This window comes from Pagrus major, chromosome 1, assembly GCF_040436345.1.
Source record: "Pagrus major chromosome 1, Pma_NU_1.0".
NCBI lineage: Eukaryota > Metazoa > Chordata > Actinopteri > Spariformes > Sparidae > Pagrus > Pagrus major.
The window spans coordinates 18368566-18387440 of record NC_133215.1 but is presented as its reverse complement, the minus strand read 5'-3'; the positions used below and the strand labels follow the sequence as shown (position 1 = coordinate 18387440).

The window sequence follows — 18875 nt, the reverse complement described above, 5'->3', positions numbered from 1 at the left end:
ACATAATTGGCGGGGAGTTCATAAGAAAACACTGACAGCCAATCAAAATCTGATCTGAATTTACAGGGTGTTCAGTTCACAACTTATTATTGCAGGTATAGTGTAAGCAAAGTACACATTTAAACAGCATTTTACCTGAGACATAGTTTGTGTCATGGTTTGGGTTTTTGACTCATCATTTCCTGTTTTATTTTGTAGAACTGGTGTCATGTTTCACTTCCAGTCTTTGTCTGTTTTCCCACCCTTTTTACTGCTCACCTGTGTTCCATTAGTGAATCATTCCTGTGTATTTAGGCCTGTGTTTTCCCCTCACTCTTCTTTGGTTTGTCTGTGTTTCTCTGTCCTGTCTTTCTGTCATGTTTTACCTGTTTTTGCTGCCCGAGTCTTCGTGTTATACTGGTTTGTTCTGTGTTTTGTTTTTCTGGTTTTTACTTAGTTTTGCTTTGCTTGTGGATTGCTCCTGTTTTGTTGCATGCGTTTTTTGTGTGCCGTTGGTTTTGGATTTTAGGAACTACAGCTTTGGTTGCATTAAAGCTTGTTTTTTGTTCTCTTACCCAGCTGCCTCTGAGTGTCTTGCATTTTGGTCCCTTTTTGATTAAGTCTTACAGTTTGTTGCTTGATTTGACAGCACGGACGATGATTCTTAGGATCTGATTTTCACATTACTTAAGTCTTCACCAAGACATTCCTTCAAATTTTATAGTGAAACCTAGTTTAGTTGAATAGTTTGAACTAGTAAGAACTCAGGAAGTACTTTACGCAAATATATAAATGGTTTAAAAACTGAGGACATTTTATTACGCACTATCCACCTTATCCAAATACACAACTTGGAAGGGAAGGTAAAACAAGACAAAACATGTGAAACTGTGAGGTTGGTTACGCCTGACAGACAATGTGTGTGTGAGAGTCTGTTACTCACAGATCAAACACCAGATAGTGGAAACCCTCCTCTGATATGCTGTCATGGAGTCGTACTGTAGAAGAGATTTAACAAAACACAGCACAGAAAAGGAGAAGAGACAGAAGAAAAATGTCAAATGAAACAAAGCCGTCAACACCTCAATACCAACACTGCCAATACTTACTATTTACATTTCAGTTTTTGCTGCTGTTCCTCAGAGTTTGGTTGTTAGTTGTCATATGTATCAGAAACACAGTGGAAATCAAGCTGCAAAATAAGTTTGCAGGGTAAAATATAATCTATCACCACTTAATGTGATGATTCATGATGTTATTGAGAGTGGATACATTCGGTTTCTTAGCACAGCTGCCATCCCGAAAATCACTGTGATCAGGTGAACCCTTTGAGAGCAACCTAAACCCAGGTAGGTCCTATAATCAAATTCCAATCATGCTGTTTATAGCAAACAATAGATAAGGAAGCCTGGGCTGTTGCCTCCAGTATTAATTATGATGATAAGCAATGAACCTGTACTCGCACAATCAAACTTGTGACATCTAGATCAGGTAACTGTTAATGATTTGTACATCATTGTTTTGACAGCTGACTGGCATCTGGGGGCTCAAACCTGGATTAGAATATAATGGAATATTAAATCAAATCCTATGTATGGGTAAATATAAGATGAAACACATGAATTCTCACTGATCAATGATTCATGATGTTTAAATATTTAATATGAGCAAATAACCTTTCTCCTTCCACTTTGGTCCTGGATCAGTGAAGATATGCTGACATTACTACTGTTTTATATGGAGATATTAAAGGTGCAATATGTAGCAGCATTTGGCTCCTTACTAAATAATTGTCCAATATAATCTCTCTATATCATATATTCTTCTTTTGTGTATTTTTCTACGTAACATGTATTTTTTTCCGATTTCAATGCCTAGAAGTCCAAATGTTCAGTCATAGTTGTTCTCAAACAGCAGAGCCATCTTGCAAATCTGACTGGAATGGCAGCTGTGGTGCAGAACTGATTTAAGAAATCAGAAATAATGACAGCGAAGAAAAGAAAAGGCAAGAGCGTTTGAGTGTGCAAAGAACAAAAGAGGAGAGACAGGTTCTATCAGAGGCATAATGAGGAGGAAAGAGTGTGAAGAGTCAATGGTTTAGAGACAGGGCGTAGGGCACCTGTGTCTTTCTGATGACTCGGCTGGGAGAGCACAGATACATCATCATTAGATACCTGCACACACACACACACACACACACACACACACACACACACACTTGGTTTCTCCTCATAACTGTGTCTAGAAGATGAATAGCCACAGCAGGATTCACCAGAGACCTGAACAAAATACGTGTGTTTTCGTTTGTATCAGCGTGCATATTTTAAGATCGAGGACTCGCTGCTCACCGATGTTGGGGTGCTTCAGTAAACGACAAATCCTCGCCTCTCTCTCCAGCTTTTGATGATCTAGAAGTAAAAACAGAGGAGACACAAACACAGAGGGAAACACAGACAGGTTATTTTTAATGCTCTTCATTATTCACTGCTTTGATTGGCTTTCTGAATCATCGAACATGAAGTTGGCTGCAAGTTAATTTAGATGTTGGGGAGGACACAAGTGTTTGGGCATCGTTGTCAGTGGGGATGTTTGTTACTTGACATTCTCACTTCTGTATGTGTGTGTGTGTGTGTTGGCTGTGTGTCAACCCGGCTCTTTTCCTTATCAGAACTGAGATGCTTGACAAAAATAATGTGACCTGCTATGTGCTTGGTTATGTGCCACAAACAGGCAGGCAACAGTGTACAACAAACAGAGTGAGCAGCCACAGCAGATTCATATTGACCTCTTGTGTCACACAAAATATTAGCTTGCAATTTGCTTGCAGGTTCCTTTTGCTGCAAATTAGTTTGCAAGGATAAAAATTTAATTTAATTTAACATCTCACAAGGTCAAACCCAAATCTAAATATAAAGATTAGCTGGTTTCTCCTAATGTTTCTTTGTTCAGTAAAGCAGACTGGGATTGGTTGATGTGACAATAAACACTGTGAGACTAGAGCTGGTGGTAATGGTTAAAACCAACATCAAGTATTTATATTAAAAAAAATTAAATCATGATGGCAAATGAATGCAAAATCACGTGTTAACCATCATATTGTTGTTCAGTACAATGATGCATGTTTCTATGGAGGACTGAAACTGCCAAAATAAAATAAAGAACGAAAGACATTAATAAATGGCTCAATAACTAAATGAATATACCATTAGATGCACCAAAAATAACATTGAAAATAAAAGAAGGCATTAGTTAATTTATAAAAATGTGACATAGATTTATATTTATGCTTTAATTCACCTTTGTATGTATTTACCATTGTATTAATTCAACTATTTTCTATTTTATTTATTAATTTATCTATTTATTTATTAATCTATTCACTAAAATATTTAATTACATCACATAAAACTTTATACATGTTTAAATGTTAATAAAAACATGAAATGAACCATTTCTTCTTAGCTTGGAATTAATAATAAAAAGTAAACATGAATAAATAATACTCCTGAAATATAGTAAAGCCCTGCAGGACACATATTGCTCATACCAAGGGAGCTACCTCCGTTTGTATTTCATTTATGCAAGCAGTGTCACAATTCAATGAGTTGCTAAATGACAGTATTGTTACTGCATTACTGGATATTTGTATCCATCATGTGATGAAGTGCTGTGATTGGCCAGGTATTTAATTTAGCATTAGATTAACAAAAACAAAAAAAAGGCCACACTGGACACAACGCAGTCTTCAGGGAGAGGCAGACAGGACAACAGGTATAATGGTTGCCACGTGACCACAGTCACATGGCTGCCCTCAGACAGAATCATCATCATCTCTCCTCCATGAAACCAGACTGATTTTTATCTGACTTTGTGAAACAAGAAGTGACTCTCAAATCTCCCTGTCAGAAGCAACCAAAGTCCAGTGACTCGGATTCGGAACAACTGAGTCAGAGCAGCAGTCGTTATAATGAGTGATGCAGTACGGTGTTGAGGCGACCCATTTCAGCTTTGCCTCGAGACTCGAAGTGCAAAAGAGAGAGAGAAAGTGAGGGAGAGAAAGAAGAGCAGCCGGTTCTACTTTTTTTTTTTTTTTCTCCAAATAAAATAGGACGCCTATTTTCACTCTCATCTATGTCTCCTTCCTCTGCTCTTCTTGATGCTATGGAAACTGTGTGGACTCAGAGGCAGCTCAGAGGCAAGACTAACAAAGAAACACCAGGCAGCATGCTCCCATTATAGGTACAGGTGTGTGTCAGCGTAGTGCATCTATAGGAAGCAGCGCAAAGACAAACTTCGAGCTGCAGTACACTTTCAACGAAACGGAACTTGGCGTGCTCTCAAATGCCGGGTAAAAATGCCAGTACAGTATGTTCGCCGTGGCTGAAAGAGTGTTCATCCACACCAGAGGGTGGAGTTTATCAGTCGCAGTGAAAGAGATGAAGCCAGAATAAAATCCCAACAGTCACATGCAAAACAAATACAGGACGAGCTGTGGCTGCACAACAGTTAAAGCTAAAAATACAGGAGGAAGAAGCTGAAACCTTCCCTGGTACTGTTAGTTACAGGCACAAAGAACAGAAAAGGAGATGGTATATCCACTCCCTAAATCATGGATACAGAGGTAGATCAGTCACTTTGATAATCTTTTTACCAATCTGGGTCTTACTGTACTGTATAAGGACAACATGTTTTCGCTCTTCTCCTTACTGGCTTCGGCAAGAGTTTGATTTACCATTCGTCTCTGGTGGTAGCCTCATGTGATCTTGCAAATCCCGCTGCCTCAACAGGTAACTGGTAGCGCTCTCCTACTGCTGATCAGATTAGTTGAAGCTAGCCAAAGATAGGCAGTGATAGACAAAGACTTATCCAAACACCTGCCAAGTATTTTTTTCAAAGGGTCTGCCCTTTTCCAAAGACCCTAAAGGCGCATCACATCACCTGATCCCTCCTTCGAAGTATAAATCGCATTGTTTCTTCACACTCTGCTGATAATGTTAGTTGATTTTTTTTAATGTTTTTTACTAAAGTTCTGGCCATTTCTTACACATTGCTCCTTTAAATTGACAGCCACAAAATGATTAACAGCAGTGATTCAGGCCCAGATGTGGAATGCTTTAAATCATAAACCATCCAATTAGGTTGGAGAGGTGGCAAAGGTTTAAATAAACAGCAGATAAACTGGAAACATGCACCCCAAGGCCAAAGATAGAGCACACTTAATCACATGGTGGTGGTGAAATAAGACTGTGAAAACTTCTGATAAGAGGCCTGCACACGCTGACAACAAACACACTCCGAGGCAGCTCTTTTGTGTGGTCACACGTCCGCCATATTGCCTGTGAGAAAATGCCAATTTTGATTTTGTTTGAAGTATTCTGCCAGCTTTGGAGGCGAGCGAGACGAGCACGACAGCAGACAGGCATCCTGACAGGCAGAGCCAGAAACAAAGGCAGCTCAGCCATTATTTCATGATCAGCAGGACCCTTTGAGCAAGGTCACTAATCTCTCCATCGCCTCAGTCTTACCATGTTACTGAATGACACATGGTCTCTTTGGCTCACTCTCCATTAAACACACAAAGTCAGTCTCTCCTTTGTTAAATTATAAGATTCATAGCAGTAACCCCATGATCCAGTTTTTTTAAGGTGAAAAACTAATACCACAATGAAAAGAATATGTATATTATTAAATGTCTGTCATAGAGACCTAACTGATAAGGATAAAATATATCATGCTTGTTTATGCCATGTATATGCTCATTAAGCTTGCCAGTATCATGTGTTTAAATGCTGTACTTTCCCTGTCCTTAAGAGACACCTTGCACCCTGTTTCTTAGAAAGTGACTCACTCAAGACTGGAGTGTAAAACAGGAAGTGAGGAGGCAAGACGCTCTATCTGTAGTATCTGTGATAAGAGGAAAGTTAAAGGTTGATATAAAGGTCAGGAAGCTGTTTTTGTCTGATAAGAGGATCTAGATACTTGACCTTAAGCTACCCCCTGAAAGAGGAACAGCGCGCCCATGTTTGCTGAATTTTATCTGATCTCTGAAAGAGGAACAGCGCTCTGTGTAAAAGTTAACACCCATTTTTGCTTAATAAAAAGAGAGGAGACGGAAGGGACGAGCAGAGCGGTTTGGGGATATGTAACTCTGCACGTCTCCTGACGCTCTCCTTGCATGTAAGAAATTGAACGCCTTGTCTGACTCTCTTTTTGTGTGTTTTCAATAATGTTTCAGGTGATTAAACCTGACATTAACTTGGTCCTTCGAGCCGGATGCCAACAGACCTGAGGATTCCAGCGGGTGAGACGAACTCCAGAAAGACCGTGGCCACGGCAAGCTCCTAGGAGAGCTTCTTCAGACCTTTTTAAAGGACTGGACATCGACTCGCCAGCTGGGATCCGACGGTTGACGGCAATTCGGAGAGAGAAGACAACAGCGGTGAGAAAAAGCTTTTGTTAAAGAGAGAGCGAATGACTGAGGGTCATTGCGCGTAGAAAACCCTGTAAATCCTAGGCACTGACAGGTAAAAAGGATGGCGGTGTCCTCTAATAAAAGTTAAATTCCGTAGAAGAAACAGAAGGTTTCTTTAAGGACGGCGGAGTCCTCTAAAGACTGCTTATAAAGAAGCAGTAGTTAAAGTCCGTGGTAAGGCGACGGAGCTTTCTAGGATACTAGTAATACTAGTAAGAGTCCGTAACAAGTGTGTAAACGTGAAAAAAAAGTGTGAGTGTTTGTGAGTGTGAAAGGAGGATAAAATACCATTAGGTATTTTTCCTCATGAAAACACAGTGGAGTTGTAAACAGTAAACCTTTTGTGGATGCAAAGGCAAGAATTCTCCACTCGAAAGAGTTGAAGTGAGAATTACCACATCTGAGTCTTTTCAATTGCTGTTCCACTGAAAGGAAAACCAGTCTATAGAGAACACCCTAGGTGTTAATAAAGACTGGACTAAAATTCCAAAAATGGGGGGAAATAGTACAAGCAAAGAAAAACCAAGAGATAAATTAGACAGTGAAGACTGGAAGTACGTTAAAAAACAGGATCCTGATAAAATAAAACATTTGGATAAATGGATTAAAAAACATGATTTTGACGGCCGTCTCAATACACAAAAAATAACAGCGCTGCAAGATTCGATAAAAAATAAAACTAAACAAAAACCAAAAAAGATGAAAAAAGAAGGTTACGAAGATACTAAAGTATGGATGAAAATCGCAACCAACAGGGAGAAAGGTGAAAGGAAGAGACAGGAAGAGAATAACAGAAAGAAGGGAGAAGAAAGAGAAAAAGCATGTCAGGAGAAAGAAAGAGAGTTTTTGTGGCAAAGAAAGGAAGATGATGAAACAAAAAGATGATGAGTCCTTTGAGGAATACAAACTAAGAATGACAAAAGCATTTAGAGTGCATAGTGGACTGAAGGACGATGAACAGCCTTCCGGCCCCTACAGACAACAACTAAAAAATGCCCTCCATGCAGGATCAAAAGATGCCATCCGTTGCTGGGTGACTAAACATTACATAGGATTAGCAACCAGTAGCTTAGAAGACTATGTTGACAATGCTCTCCATGCTGAGAAGGTAGTGAAGGAAAAGAATAAGAAAAAGGCAGCTGAAACTTTCTATCAGGAAGAACTAGAAGTATACTACCAAGGTAATGAAGAAAGAGGGAGAGGAGCTTTCAGGGGCAGATTCCAAAGAGGAAGGGGCAGAGGAGGCAGAGGAGGACGAGGAAACTACAGATACCCAAACTCATCAGGATGTTGGTGCTGTGGTAAAGAAGGACATATCTTTAGATTTTGTCCTGACAGAACAAAACAGTCAGCATGACTAGAAAAGTCAAAGTGTGAACTTCAAACTGAACAAACAGTAAAACTAAGCCCAAAACCAGACCCAGAATCAGAAGATGAAGTTCTGTTAAACCTTCAAGAGCTATTAGCATTAGATGATGTAAAACCAGAAATTACTTTGTTTGTAAATGGGAAACCCATCACCTTCTTATGTGACACTGGAGCATGCAGAACCACCTGCAAAGAAACAATACCATGTTTAAGACAAAGCTGGCAAAAGGTTACTGTAAGGTCAGCAAATGGAAAGCTAACTGAAGTAAATGAATCAGAACCTGTATGGATCAGAGACCCTCAAGGTGAATCATGCCAACTAGCAATCCTGCTGCTCCCAGAGTGTCCAGTAAATTTGCTAGGAAGAGATGGGCTCCTGCAACTTGGCCTAGGACTAATTCCCTCATCCACAGGCCAGATAGCCGTAAAACGGAGAGTAGAACTCCAGAAAGGAGAAGTTTTTGTAGTACAGGCAACAGGCCAACCAAACTACTACTACTCCTTAGACATCTCAAATAAAGCACCTCATCAGACTGCAAGTGCCTTATTAGAAGAAGGACGGCATGCAATTCTTAGAGTCCAGGATCAAATGTCAGAAGAAGAACTGCATGCAACCCTTTGGTTCAAAACTACACCAGGTCCAGATAGGGAATATGAAAAGAGGCTACAAAGAGCTACACCAGCTAAAGTAACTATAACATATCTCTATGCTCACCTTGATAGTACTGCAGTAGCTGCAGTCAGTCTCCCAGACACATTAAAAGAGCTGAACAGAATGTGGACTCCTCCACATGTCTCATTGTATAAAGAAAAAACTGCAAAATGGCAAGATTTGGGAAAAATGGTACTAGTGGGAGAAAAAGCAACCGACTGGGTGGCAACATCTGTAAACACATGGGCCAGTGCGTCCACAGGACTGACAAAAAAGGCTTTGTTCTGGTCTGTCCAGGTACAGGAAGGAATACATCTGCAGTCTAAAAAAGAATGATACATATTTCTCTCAGCCGAAGAGGAAGAATTGTTGAAAGGAATTCCTGAAAAACTATGGTCTAAAGGACCCACTGATGTAGGCCTTATTAAAGGAGCCTTACCTGTACAGATCAGACCCAAAACAGAACACAGGCCATGTGTGAGACAGTACCCACTCAAAATAGACGCTTGTGAAGGCATTAAACCAGTTATTGATGATTTGATAACTGCTGGGGTAATTATAACGTGCAAGGACTCGCCTTGTAATACTCCTATATTTCCAGTAAAAAAAGCAGCACCCTCTGTTGGTTGGAGAATGGTACAAGATTTATAGGCTGTAAATAATGCAGTAATTCAAAGAGCACCGTGTGTGCCTGACCCATACACCCTGCTGAACACATTAAGATCAGATGCAAGATTTTTTACTGTAGTTGACATTAGTAATGCATTCTTTTCTGTCCCGGTAGATAAAGACAGTCAATTTTGGTTTGCTTTTACCTTTGGAGGAAAAAGATATACATATACTAGATTACCACAGGGCTACTGTGAAAGCCCAACAATTTACTCACAGGTAATGAGTGCTAGTATGGCTAAATTCCATCCTCCAGGAGGAAGTCAAGTTTTGCTATACGTAGATGACATTTTACTAGCATCTCCTGATGAAGAAATCTGTAAACAAGACACATTGGCACTGCTACGACACTTAGCTGAACAAGGCCACAAAGCAAGCAAAAACAAATTACAAATGTGTAAAGAACAAGTGAAGTACTTAGGACACAATCTTAGTGCAGGAGGACGAACAATTTTTCCAGACAGAAAAACAGCAATCCTCCAAGCCCCAAAACCTGTGACAAAAAAGCAGATGATGTCATTTCTTGGGTTAACAAACTACTGTAGGACATGGGTTCCTAATTATGCAGAAATAACATCTCCATTGAGCAAGCTAATGTACCAAGAGGAACTGAAAATGAATTCTCAAATACAATGGACTGAAGAAGCAGAAGAAGCTTTCTGTAAAATAAAACAAGTATTAGTATCCAGCACAGCATTGGCATTGCCAGACTACAGCAAACCCTTTGTTCAAATGGTAGACTGTAAGGGACATTTTATGACCTCCGTCTTAGCCCAAAGACATGGTGATAAGCTGAAACCCATTGCTTATTTTTCGTCTAAACTAGACAGTGTTGCATGTGCACTTCCTCATTGTGTCAGAGCAGTAATTGCAGCATCAATGGCAGTGGAAACAAGCTCAACCATAGTGTTATTCCACCCATTGGTGTTAAAAGTGCCACATGCTGTGTCAGCCCTATTACTGCAAACAAATATGATGTTCTTATCACCAGCAAGACATTTGTCATGTATGTCCATACTGCTATCACAGCCACATTTGACTATAGAGAGATGCACAACGCTAAATCCTGCTACACTGTTACCGCTCCCAGAAGATGGAGTCAAACATGATTGTCAGGAATTAGCGGAGAAAACAGCAAAAAGCAGAAGTGATTTACAGGACCAACCATTACAAGAAGGAGATGTCATTTTTGTAGATGGTTCCTCCAGAAAAAATGATCAAGGGAAGACTCAAACTGGCTATGCTGTAGTAAAAAAGACTGTAGTTCTCAAAGCTAACAAATTACCATCACACTACTCTGCTCAAGCAGCAGAGTTAGTTGCTCTGACTGAAGCGTGTAAATTAATGAAAGGAAAATGTGCAACAATTTACACAGATAGTCAATATGCGTTTTCTACAGTACACACATTTGCACAATACTGGAAAAATAGAGGGATGGTCACCTCTACAGGAAAGCCAGTAACTCATGCTGAGTTATTAACAGACTTGCTAAATGCTGTCCAGCTACCAAAATACCTAGCAATCTGCAAATGTGCCGCACACACATCGGGAAAGGATGATGTATCCTTAGGAAACGACTTTGCCGACAAAACAGCAAAAGCTGCAGCAACAGGAGAAATTAAAGTTATGTCCATTGAAGACGAAGTAGTTGATAAACAAAATACGTACTTAACTGACACTATATTGAAAGAAATGCAACAGCAAAGCCTGAAGCCTGAAAAAGACTCATGGATCAGGAAGGGTGCAATATTAGTGAATGACATATATGTATGACCAGAAAAGAAACCTATCCTACCTAAAAACCTATACAAATGGGCTGCCATATTGAGCCATGGTAGTACACATGTCTCAACAGGAGGGATGGTAGGACAGATACAGCAATACTATACAACATATGGATTTAACTCTTATTCAAAAAATTTTTGTAGAGCATGTTTGACATGCGCTAAGCATAATCCACAAGGGAACCTAAGGCCAAAGAGAGGACAATTCCCCACACCTCAGTATCCATTTCAAATAATCAATATGGATTTCATAGAGCTGAATAAGAGTGAAGGGAAAAAGTATTGTCTGGTCATAATAGATGCATTCTCTAAATGGATAGAAATATTCCCAACAAAACACCCAGATTCACTGACAGTTGCAAAGGCACTCTGTGAAAATATTATCCCACGATACGGGATACCTGAAAAAATCTACAGTGACAATGGTGCACATTTTGTAAATCAGTTAATAAAAAAGATAGGACTAATGTTCCACATAGACCTAAAAAATCACTGCGCATATCATCCCCAAAGTGCAGGACTTGTAGAAAGAATGAATGGAACTATAAAAAATAGACTAAAGAAATGCATTGAGGAAACAGGAAGACCATGGACAAAATGCATAGATTTAGTAAAAATGTACATAAACATTACAAGTACCTCAGGACTGACTCCATATGAGACATTGTTTGGAAGACCTTACAGATTACCACAATTTAAGAATCAGTGGGAAACTAATGATGAGTCAAGCCTAGCTGATTATATGAGAACCATGTTAGAAAAACAAAAACAATTGCAAACTGATGAAGACCTTTCTGTTTCTCAACAGAAAAACCAATTAGTGGAGCCAGGAGATTGGGTACTGATAAAAAGCATAAAGAAGAAGCATTGGTACTCACCAAAGTGGGAAGGACCCTATCAAGTGTTACTGACAACCCCTACAGCTGTTAAAATAGCAGAAAGATCTACTTGGGTTCATTTGACACACTGTAAAAAGGTCATTTTGGCTGAAAACCCTAAAGGAGGAGGTGAGCAAAAATCTGATAATAGGGTAGATCCAGATATACAGAGTTTGGATAAACCTGAAAGTCAGTGAAGCCATTATAAGACACCAAATCCATTAGAGGGAGAAAGTTCACCCAAAATGACTCCCAAATAGTTAAAAACTGCTATAGCGTGTCTGAATGACTCACAATGTCAGTCTAGCATAAAGGTCACACCTGACTTTAAGCCCGTTGTTCGCAGTGACATCTGGTGGTGGTGTAGGGATGACAGACTGTTTGACAGAATACCTACAAATGTGACAGGGCTGTGTGCTCTAGTGACTCTCCTGCTTCCAGTGTCTATAATACAAATGTCTGCCAAAGATATTAATGATGTTTTGCTTAGCTTGAGCTCAACAGACTGGTCCCGGTGGGAACGAGACCTGAATGGACCTACCAGAAGCAAGAGGTCAACATCGGTGCAATGGATGAAAGATGATCCAACATACATAGACGCTATAGGAGTTCCACGAGGGGTACCTGATGAGTATAAATTAGCCGATCAAGTCTCAGCGGGTTTTGAATCTACTATCTGTTGGTGGTGTACTTTGAATAAAAATGTTGACAGAATCAACTACATCCACTACAATGTGCAAAAATTAGGTAATTGGACACAAGCCGGATTTGAAGCTGTACGTGAGCAGCTCGCAGCCACTTCCCTCATGGCTTTCCAGAATAGGATTGCCCTCGATATGCTTCTGTCTGAGAAAGGAGGTGTATGTGCTATGTTTGGAGAACAGTGTTGTACGTTCATCCCTAACAACACAGCCCCAGATGGAACGTTGACAAAAGCCATAGAAGGGCTGCGTACCTTAAATGGTAAGATGAAGGAACACTCTGGGGTCGACACCACCTTATGGGATTCGTGGCTGAATGTATTTGGCAAGTATAAAACGCTTGTGTCCTCTATTTTGATCTCTATAGCTGTGTTTGCAGCAATTCTGACATTGTGTGGATGTTGTTGCATTCCATGTATTCGCAGTTTGATTAATCGTCTTATCACCACAGCCATATCACCCATGGAAACCAAAATGACTCAAATGTATCCCTTACTCGGAGATGTTGACAATGATGATGATGATGCAGATGACTTGTTCCCTAATCCAGAAGACTATGACAGATATTAATGTACAATAATATGTATGCTTGAAGTAGAACAAGAAATATATCATCTATGATGTTCTCATAAAAATGAATTTGTGGTCGAAAATCAGCGAAGAAGAGGCCAACGAAGGAATATGAGAAAATGAGCACATAAATGACATACAGGAGGGAAATGATAAGGATAAAATATATCATGCTTGTTTATGCCATGTATATGCTCATTAAGCTTGCCAGTATCATGTGTTTAAATGCTGTACTTTCCCTGTCCTTAAGAGACACCTTGCACCCTGTTTCTTAGAAAGTGACTCACTCAAGACTGGAGTGTAAAACAGGAAGTGAGGAGGCAAGACGCTCTATCTGTAGTATCTGTGATAAGAGGAAAGTTAAAGGTTGATATAAAGGTCAGGAAGCTGTTTTTGTCTGATAAGAGGATCTAGATACTTGACCTTAAGCTACCCCCTGAAAGAGGAACAGCGCGCCCATGTTTGCTGAATTTTATCTGATCTCTGAAAGAGGAACAGCGCTCTGTGTAAAAGTTAACACCCATTTTTGCTTAATAAAAAGAGAGGAGACGGAAGGGACGAGCAGAGCGGTTTGGGGATATGTAACTCTGCACGTCTCCTGACGCTCTCCTTGCATGTAAGAAATTGAACGCCTTGTCTGACTCTCTTTTTGTGTGTTTTCAATAATGTTTCAGGTGATTAAACCTGACACTAACACTCTTTTATAACACATTACTTGTGGGTTGAGTGTGACATCTATTTTTATCTATTTACATCTTGCAGTTGTCAGCACCTCAAGCCCGGAAGTCCATGCTTTTTCTTTTTTTCCCTTTATGTGAACTTTTTTGTATATCATACATACTATACGATTATTTAAATCTCTGTATAAATAAAGGTATGCATAATACATACACGATCTTTTATAGAGACACAAGTAAAAAGTCACAATATTTTGTCTTTGTACGTAATCAATCAGATGTCTTCATTTAAATCTCCATCACTGGTTTATATAGTAACTCCACTTCATAATTTATCATGACAACAATCTACAGCAGACAAATTACTAGAAAGCCAACAGGGGTCTGTTGAATAGACTGGTGCACATCTTCAGCCCTTCTGCCCTGCTGCATGTTGTATAATATATCTGGCAGCCCACAAGAAGACATTTGGGGAATGGAAAATTAAAGAACATGGTCAAGACCTGCTCTGATTGGAAAGTGTCATGAGATAACCTTTGTTGTGAAATGGTGCTATATAAATAAACTGACTTGACTTGACTCTTGGCTAAAAGTGTTTGGGCAGCAAGGACCAACACCAACCATTTTCGACACCTCATCAGAAGAAGCTGGGCCGATTATCCCAAATTTTAGATCACTGATGAGAATTATTTTAGCTGTTTCAGGCCCACGGGAGGAAAACAAAATAATGTAAGTACTTAATGAGAAAATGATTTCTCTTTGGAGCAATTTTAACATATCTTTAGCAAACACTGCCTTAAGAACACATACAAAGGCGGTCGTATTACACTGGTTGTATTTTTCGCCGTACCGCATCTAGCCGTACACTCTGAACGTCGGTCACATGACAGCCTTGCTCCCTTGCTCCGTCATTTTCCACCTCCACTTTTCTTTCTTTCACTCTCTCCCTCCTCCACAGGTAGTCCACCTCCCAGCCGGCTGGACATCTGTTGTCTAGCAACTCCTGCACCAATCAGAGCGTCATGCCTCTCCTCTCCTCTGCAGTGGAACCAGCCTTGCATGCAAATGGCCGACATCGAGAGTTCACACACAACTATCAAACTCTACAGAACTACAGACAGCATACACACTTTAAAAAAGGCATGTAATTTGAGCACGTCTCCTCTTTAACATCAAACTAATTAACCCTGAACGCACAGAGCACACACTGTGGACATGCACTAGGGTAGTAAGTAGGAAGTAAAGAAAGGAACTTTTAAGATGCTTAGAAGCCTAAAAGAAGATCACACAGTACAATTCAACGATCCCATTTTAAATGTTTGTCTGCATTAGACGCTTTTGTTTAGACAGTTGCTTACATAATACATCAAAATAGTAAATTTTCAGAGTAGCCCTCTGCAACCGCAAGATATCTTTGACATGATGTTTGAGCAGCAAAGATGACACAGTTGTTGTAAAAGACAGGAGCTTCTGCGGCTGAAAATGTAGAAATGTGATGCTACTTAATTCTAATGAGTAAAAATACAACTATGCTGTGAAACTTAACAATTCTAGTGTCCTAGCTGTGTTAGAGACTTGTCGTCACGCAAAACATGACGCTACAGACACTAGCTCGGATGAAAAAATGGCAAAATTGTTGACAAAATGTCAGTAACTTCGTGAATATTTAAATGCAGTTTGGCTGAGGACTGCTCACGTAACAAGAAAGTGCTAGGAGCTCATGTGGTTTTCCCCTGACAGTTTTCTTTTATTTAACTTCAAAGATTTATAAGTCAACTGGACCGGAGCACAGAACAGCCAAGTAGAGGTTTGATTGTCTGTGTGTCAGCCTGACTGAGCATTTATTTTTAATGTGTTAGAAAATCACATTTTACACCTTCTCCTGAACCCGCCTGTGCTGCAGTCGAGTCGGAAATCTGCCTCACTCTCAAAAAGTCTCAGACTGACAACAATGAGTTGTGACTGGCTGACAAAAATGCTTTACAATACCTGAATGTATCTGTGTGTGTGTGAGAGAGAGTGCCACAGCCACTTGTGAGAGGTTTTTTGCTTACAGCAGCAGCATTTCTACATAATATGAGGCCAATGTAAGTGTGCGGACAAACGTAAAGCAACCTCAGTCAGCTGTTATCATTCAGGACTGTCAAGATTGGACCTTTTTGGGCTGATCTAAGCTGCGTGTCTGATTGTCCATATGCACTGTTACTCTTTCCAGCAGTGAATGACTATTCATTTATAAAGTAAGACCATGACAGCTGAAGATTAAGACTGAGTTGCCTCCTTGTCTTACATTTTTTTTCTTTCATTTTTGAGGAAGTAAACATGTTGGATTTTTTTTAAAATTATTATTGGTACTCCACTGTTAAGAGAAAGGCTTTAAGTGTTTATAGCGATCTTGTTTTCCATCACAAATCTATCTTAAAGGTTTCTGTGGTAATAATATATTCCTATATTATACATGCGGCACATTTAAAAAGACTCTAAATACTCTACAAGATGAACACACATCTCTCTTTGAGCTTTCTTAAAGGGTAACTCCACCAATTTTACACATTAAAGTAGGGTTGGGCCGATGGATGATGCCATCATCCATCACTGATTGCTGACAGTCATCGACTACTAATCCCTGACCATTGTAACATTGTGATTTAACAAGCTCCCCACCAGAGACCACAATTAAGTGGCGTGTCCCCTCAGAGTTGCTGTAGGGCAAGAGTTGTTGTTGTTTGTGATATGTGGGGGGAGGAAATGAAAAGAAGTATGTTGCTGCTCAGTGCACTAACATTACGTCTCCATGTCCCGTTGATCATTTTCTTAATAAACCAGCTCAGTTAGGCAAACCCAAGACACTGGGTTAAATTTATGGCAGCAGTGTTTCTTTTCCCGCGGTCGCTGCTTCTCTCAGTCATGCCGTTTTTATACAGTTTTCTTAGCTTCCTTGGCTAGTCTGCCAACATTGTTTTATGCATATGAGGCTGAACAAAGCTAAGTTACGGACATGTGGTGCCGATACGAGGATGCTTTTAAACCTGGCACGGGGATGTACGTTGGTGGTAATGGGAGATAGTTTCCTCTGCAGGGTGCTACTTTTTTCACATATACAGTAGTACTCCCCAAGACCTGTAAACACACTTTAATGTCTAAATTGGTGTAATTACCCTTTAAATGTGGACAAAGCAAACAGCTGAGAGACGCTGCTGTGCTGTATCTCTGTCAGCTGCTTTGCTGTCTGCAGGGCACTGACCTCTTGCATTTGTCATGTCATAAACCATCTTGTCTAAAACAATCTATTTCATGGCATCAGCATTGCAAGCATGTAGCCTCTGTCCTGCCCAGATTAGGATTTCACACTTGTACCATATTTAGGACAGTCCAGTTGTCCTTTATGTCTACATCTATGTTAGTCGACAGCAGGCCTGACGTAATTGGAGCTTCTTATATGTTCCTATTGTCTCTATATAACTTGGAGATGGATTATCTACAATTTAGCAATAGCTGAATTAAACAACCCATGACACCACCCTTTTATAGAGCTTTTCATGGCAATGTGTCATGGCTCTTGCACTTCTTTGGTAAGTTATTATTAAATATATCGTATGACTTTCTTTATTGTAACAGTGACGTTTCTTGTAAAGCTGTCATGCTTCTGAATACGCTCTCATTTTCTCCTTTCATAGAAAGCTGAAGCGACACAATGTGTGGTTAGAATATTGGGCTAATAAAAGAAGGAAGTGGTCCTTATTGCATAATAAGTCCTGAAAAGTTAATAAGAGACACCAGTGGATATACTGTATGTACGTATATGCATAAATGATAGGCTCATACCAGGTGATACATGAACATTTCCACTCACTTGTTCTGTATTTCATTGTTCGTTTTTTGCTCTTTTGTTTGACTTGAATCATCCTTACATCCTAATTTTCCTGCTGCAACCCTTTCTTTCAACCTGTAACATCTACATAAAAGATTGCTGTTAGCTAAATCTGTAACTTTTTATTTGTGGTCTGACTCTCTTTTTTATGCACTTTGCAAGCACTAAGACAGCCTCCCTTAACTCTGAAAATAAGAATAATCCAGTTTCAGCGACCTGTTTGCTTACAGAGTTTGCTCACGCAGACAAACTCGAACATTTCCCAACCCGACCCCACTCCACCCTCACCTCTGTTTCCCTCTCTGTCTATCTCCACTGCTGCTTGTTTCTCTTTCAGTCAGTTTCTGATGTGTCGCGTCTGCAACCGCACTGCAGCAGAGTGCACTGCTGCGTGTGTTTGTGTGTGCTTTCTTTGCCTCTTGTAGTTTGACGACCTGTAAGTCAGACACTACCAGATTTAGGGATAGACAGCGGAAACATATAGACGGTTACATAGAAAGTGATAGGAAAAACAAGCAAGAGACACAGACAGGAATAGAGACAGACCAAACACCAGACGGAGAAAGGTAGTCAAATACACATGAGAAAGAAGAAACGGACAAAGAGGCCAGCATGTGTGTCAGTACACCTTGAACATCCTGTCCCCAGTTTGAATCTTCACTTTGTTTGACCATGTCAGGTGGTCTTCTGATTTCTGGTCTCTTGTGTCCATCAGACCCACGTGATATTGTCAAGGATTTTGGTCCCATGCTGATATCAACTGTTTCTATTTCTAAAAACTAATGTGACTGCTGTATGCATACAGTATGTTATATGTATATATAAACAATTATTATTATCAGGATTACGTACGTTTTGCTTTTTTCCCAGGCACGACGTGTAGATCTGCAGTAAATGTCTCTACCATTGACTGAAATAGTAGGTTAATTAACTGGTCACTAATGGCAGTGTGACCTGTACACCACAGAGTGGAACGCTGAGCTACATTAAATGGACACAAGGTGACATTTGTTACTGCGGGAGAAAAGAACGGAGAGGTTGTTTCTGTATTTTAGTTTCTGACATTACTTCCTGTTACAAACACTGTGTCTGTCTGATGCAAACTAATAAGGAGAAATAAAACTAAAAAGAGGAACTAGACATTAATTATTCTCTTTGCACTGTAATCCCATAGAATCTTGTTTTCTTATTGTGATAAAACAGATGATCTTGCTGATACATATATTTACATATGTATATTTGTAACAGACCAAT

General features: G+C 39.8%; 1 protein-coding gene across 1 annotated transcript in view; it reads right to left on the bottom strand.

Annotated features, from left to right (window-relative positions):
• The window catches only part of camk2d2 (calcium/calmodulin-dependent protein kinase (CaM kinase) II delta 2), a 46962-nt gene that overhangs the window by 17682 nt on the left and 10405 nt on the right, over positions 1-18875 (bottom strand). Inside the window, exons 3-4 of the mRNA XM_073467354.1 lie at positions 2328-2387; positions 923-977 (exon numbers count right to left, since the gene is read on the bottom strand). Of these exons, the coding sequence (XP_073323455.1) occupies positions 923-977; positions 2328-2387 (115 nt within the window). The remainder of the gene's footprint in view (positions 1-922; positions 978-2327; positions 2388-18875) is intronic.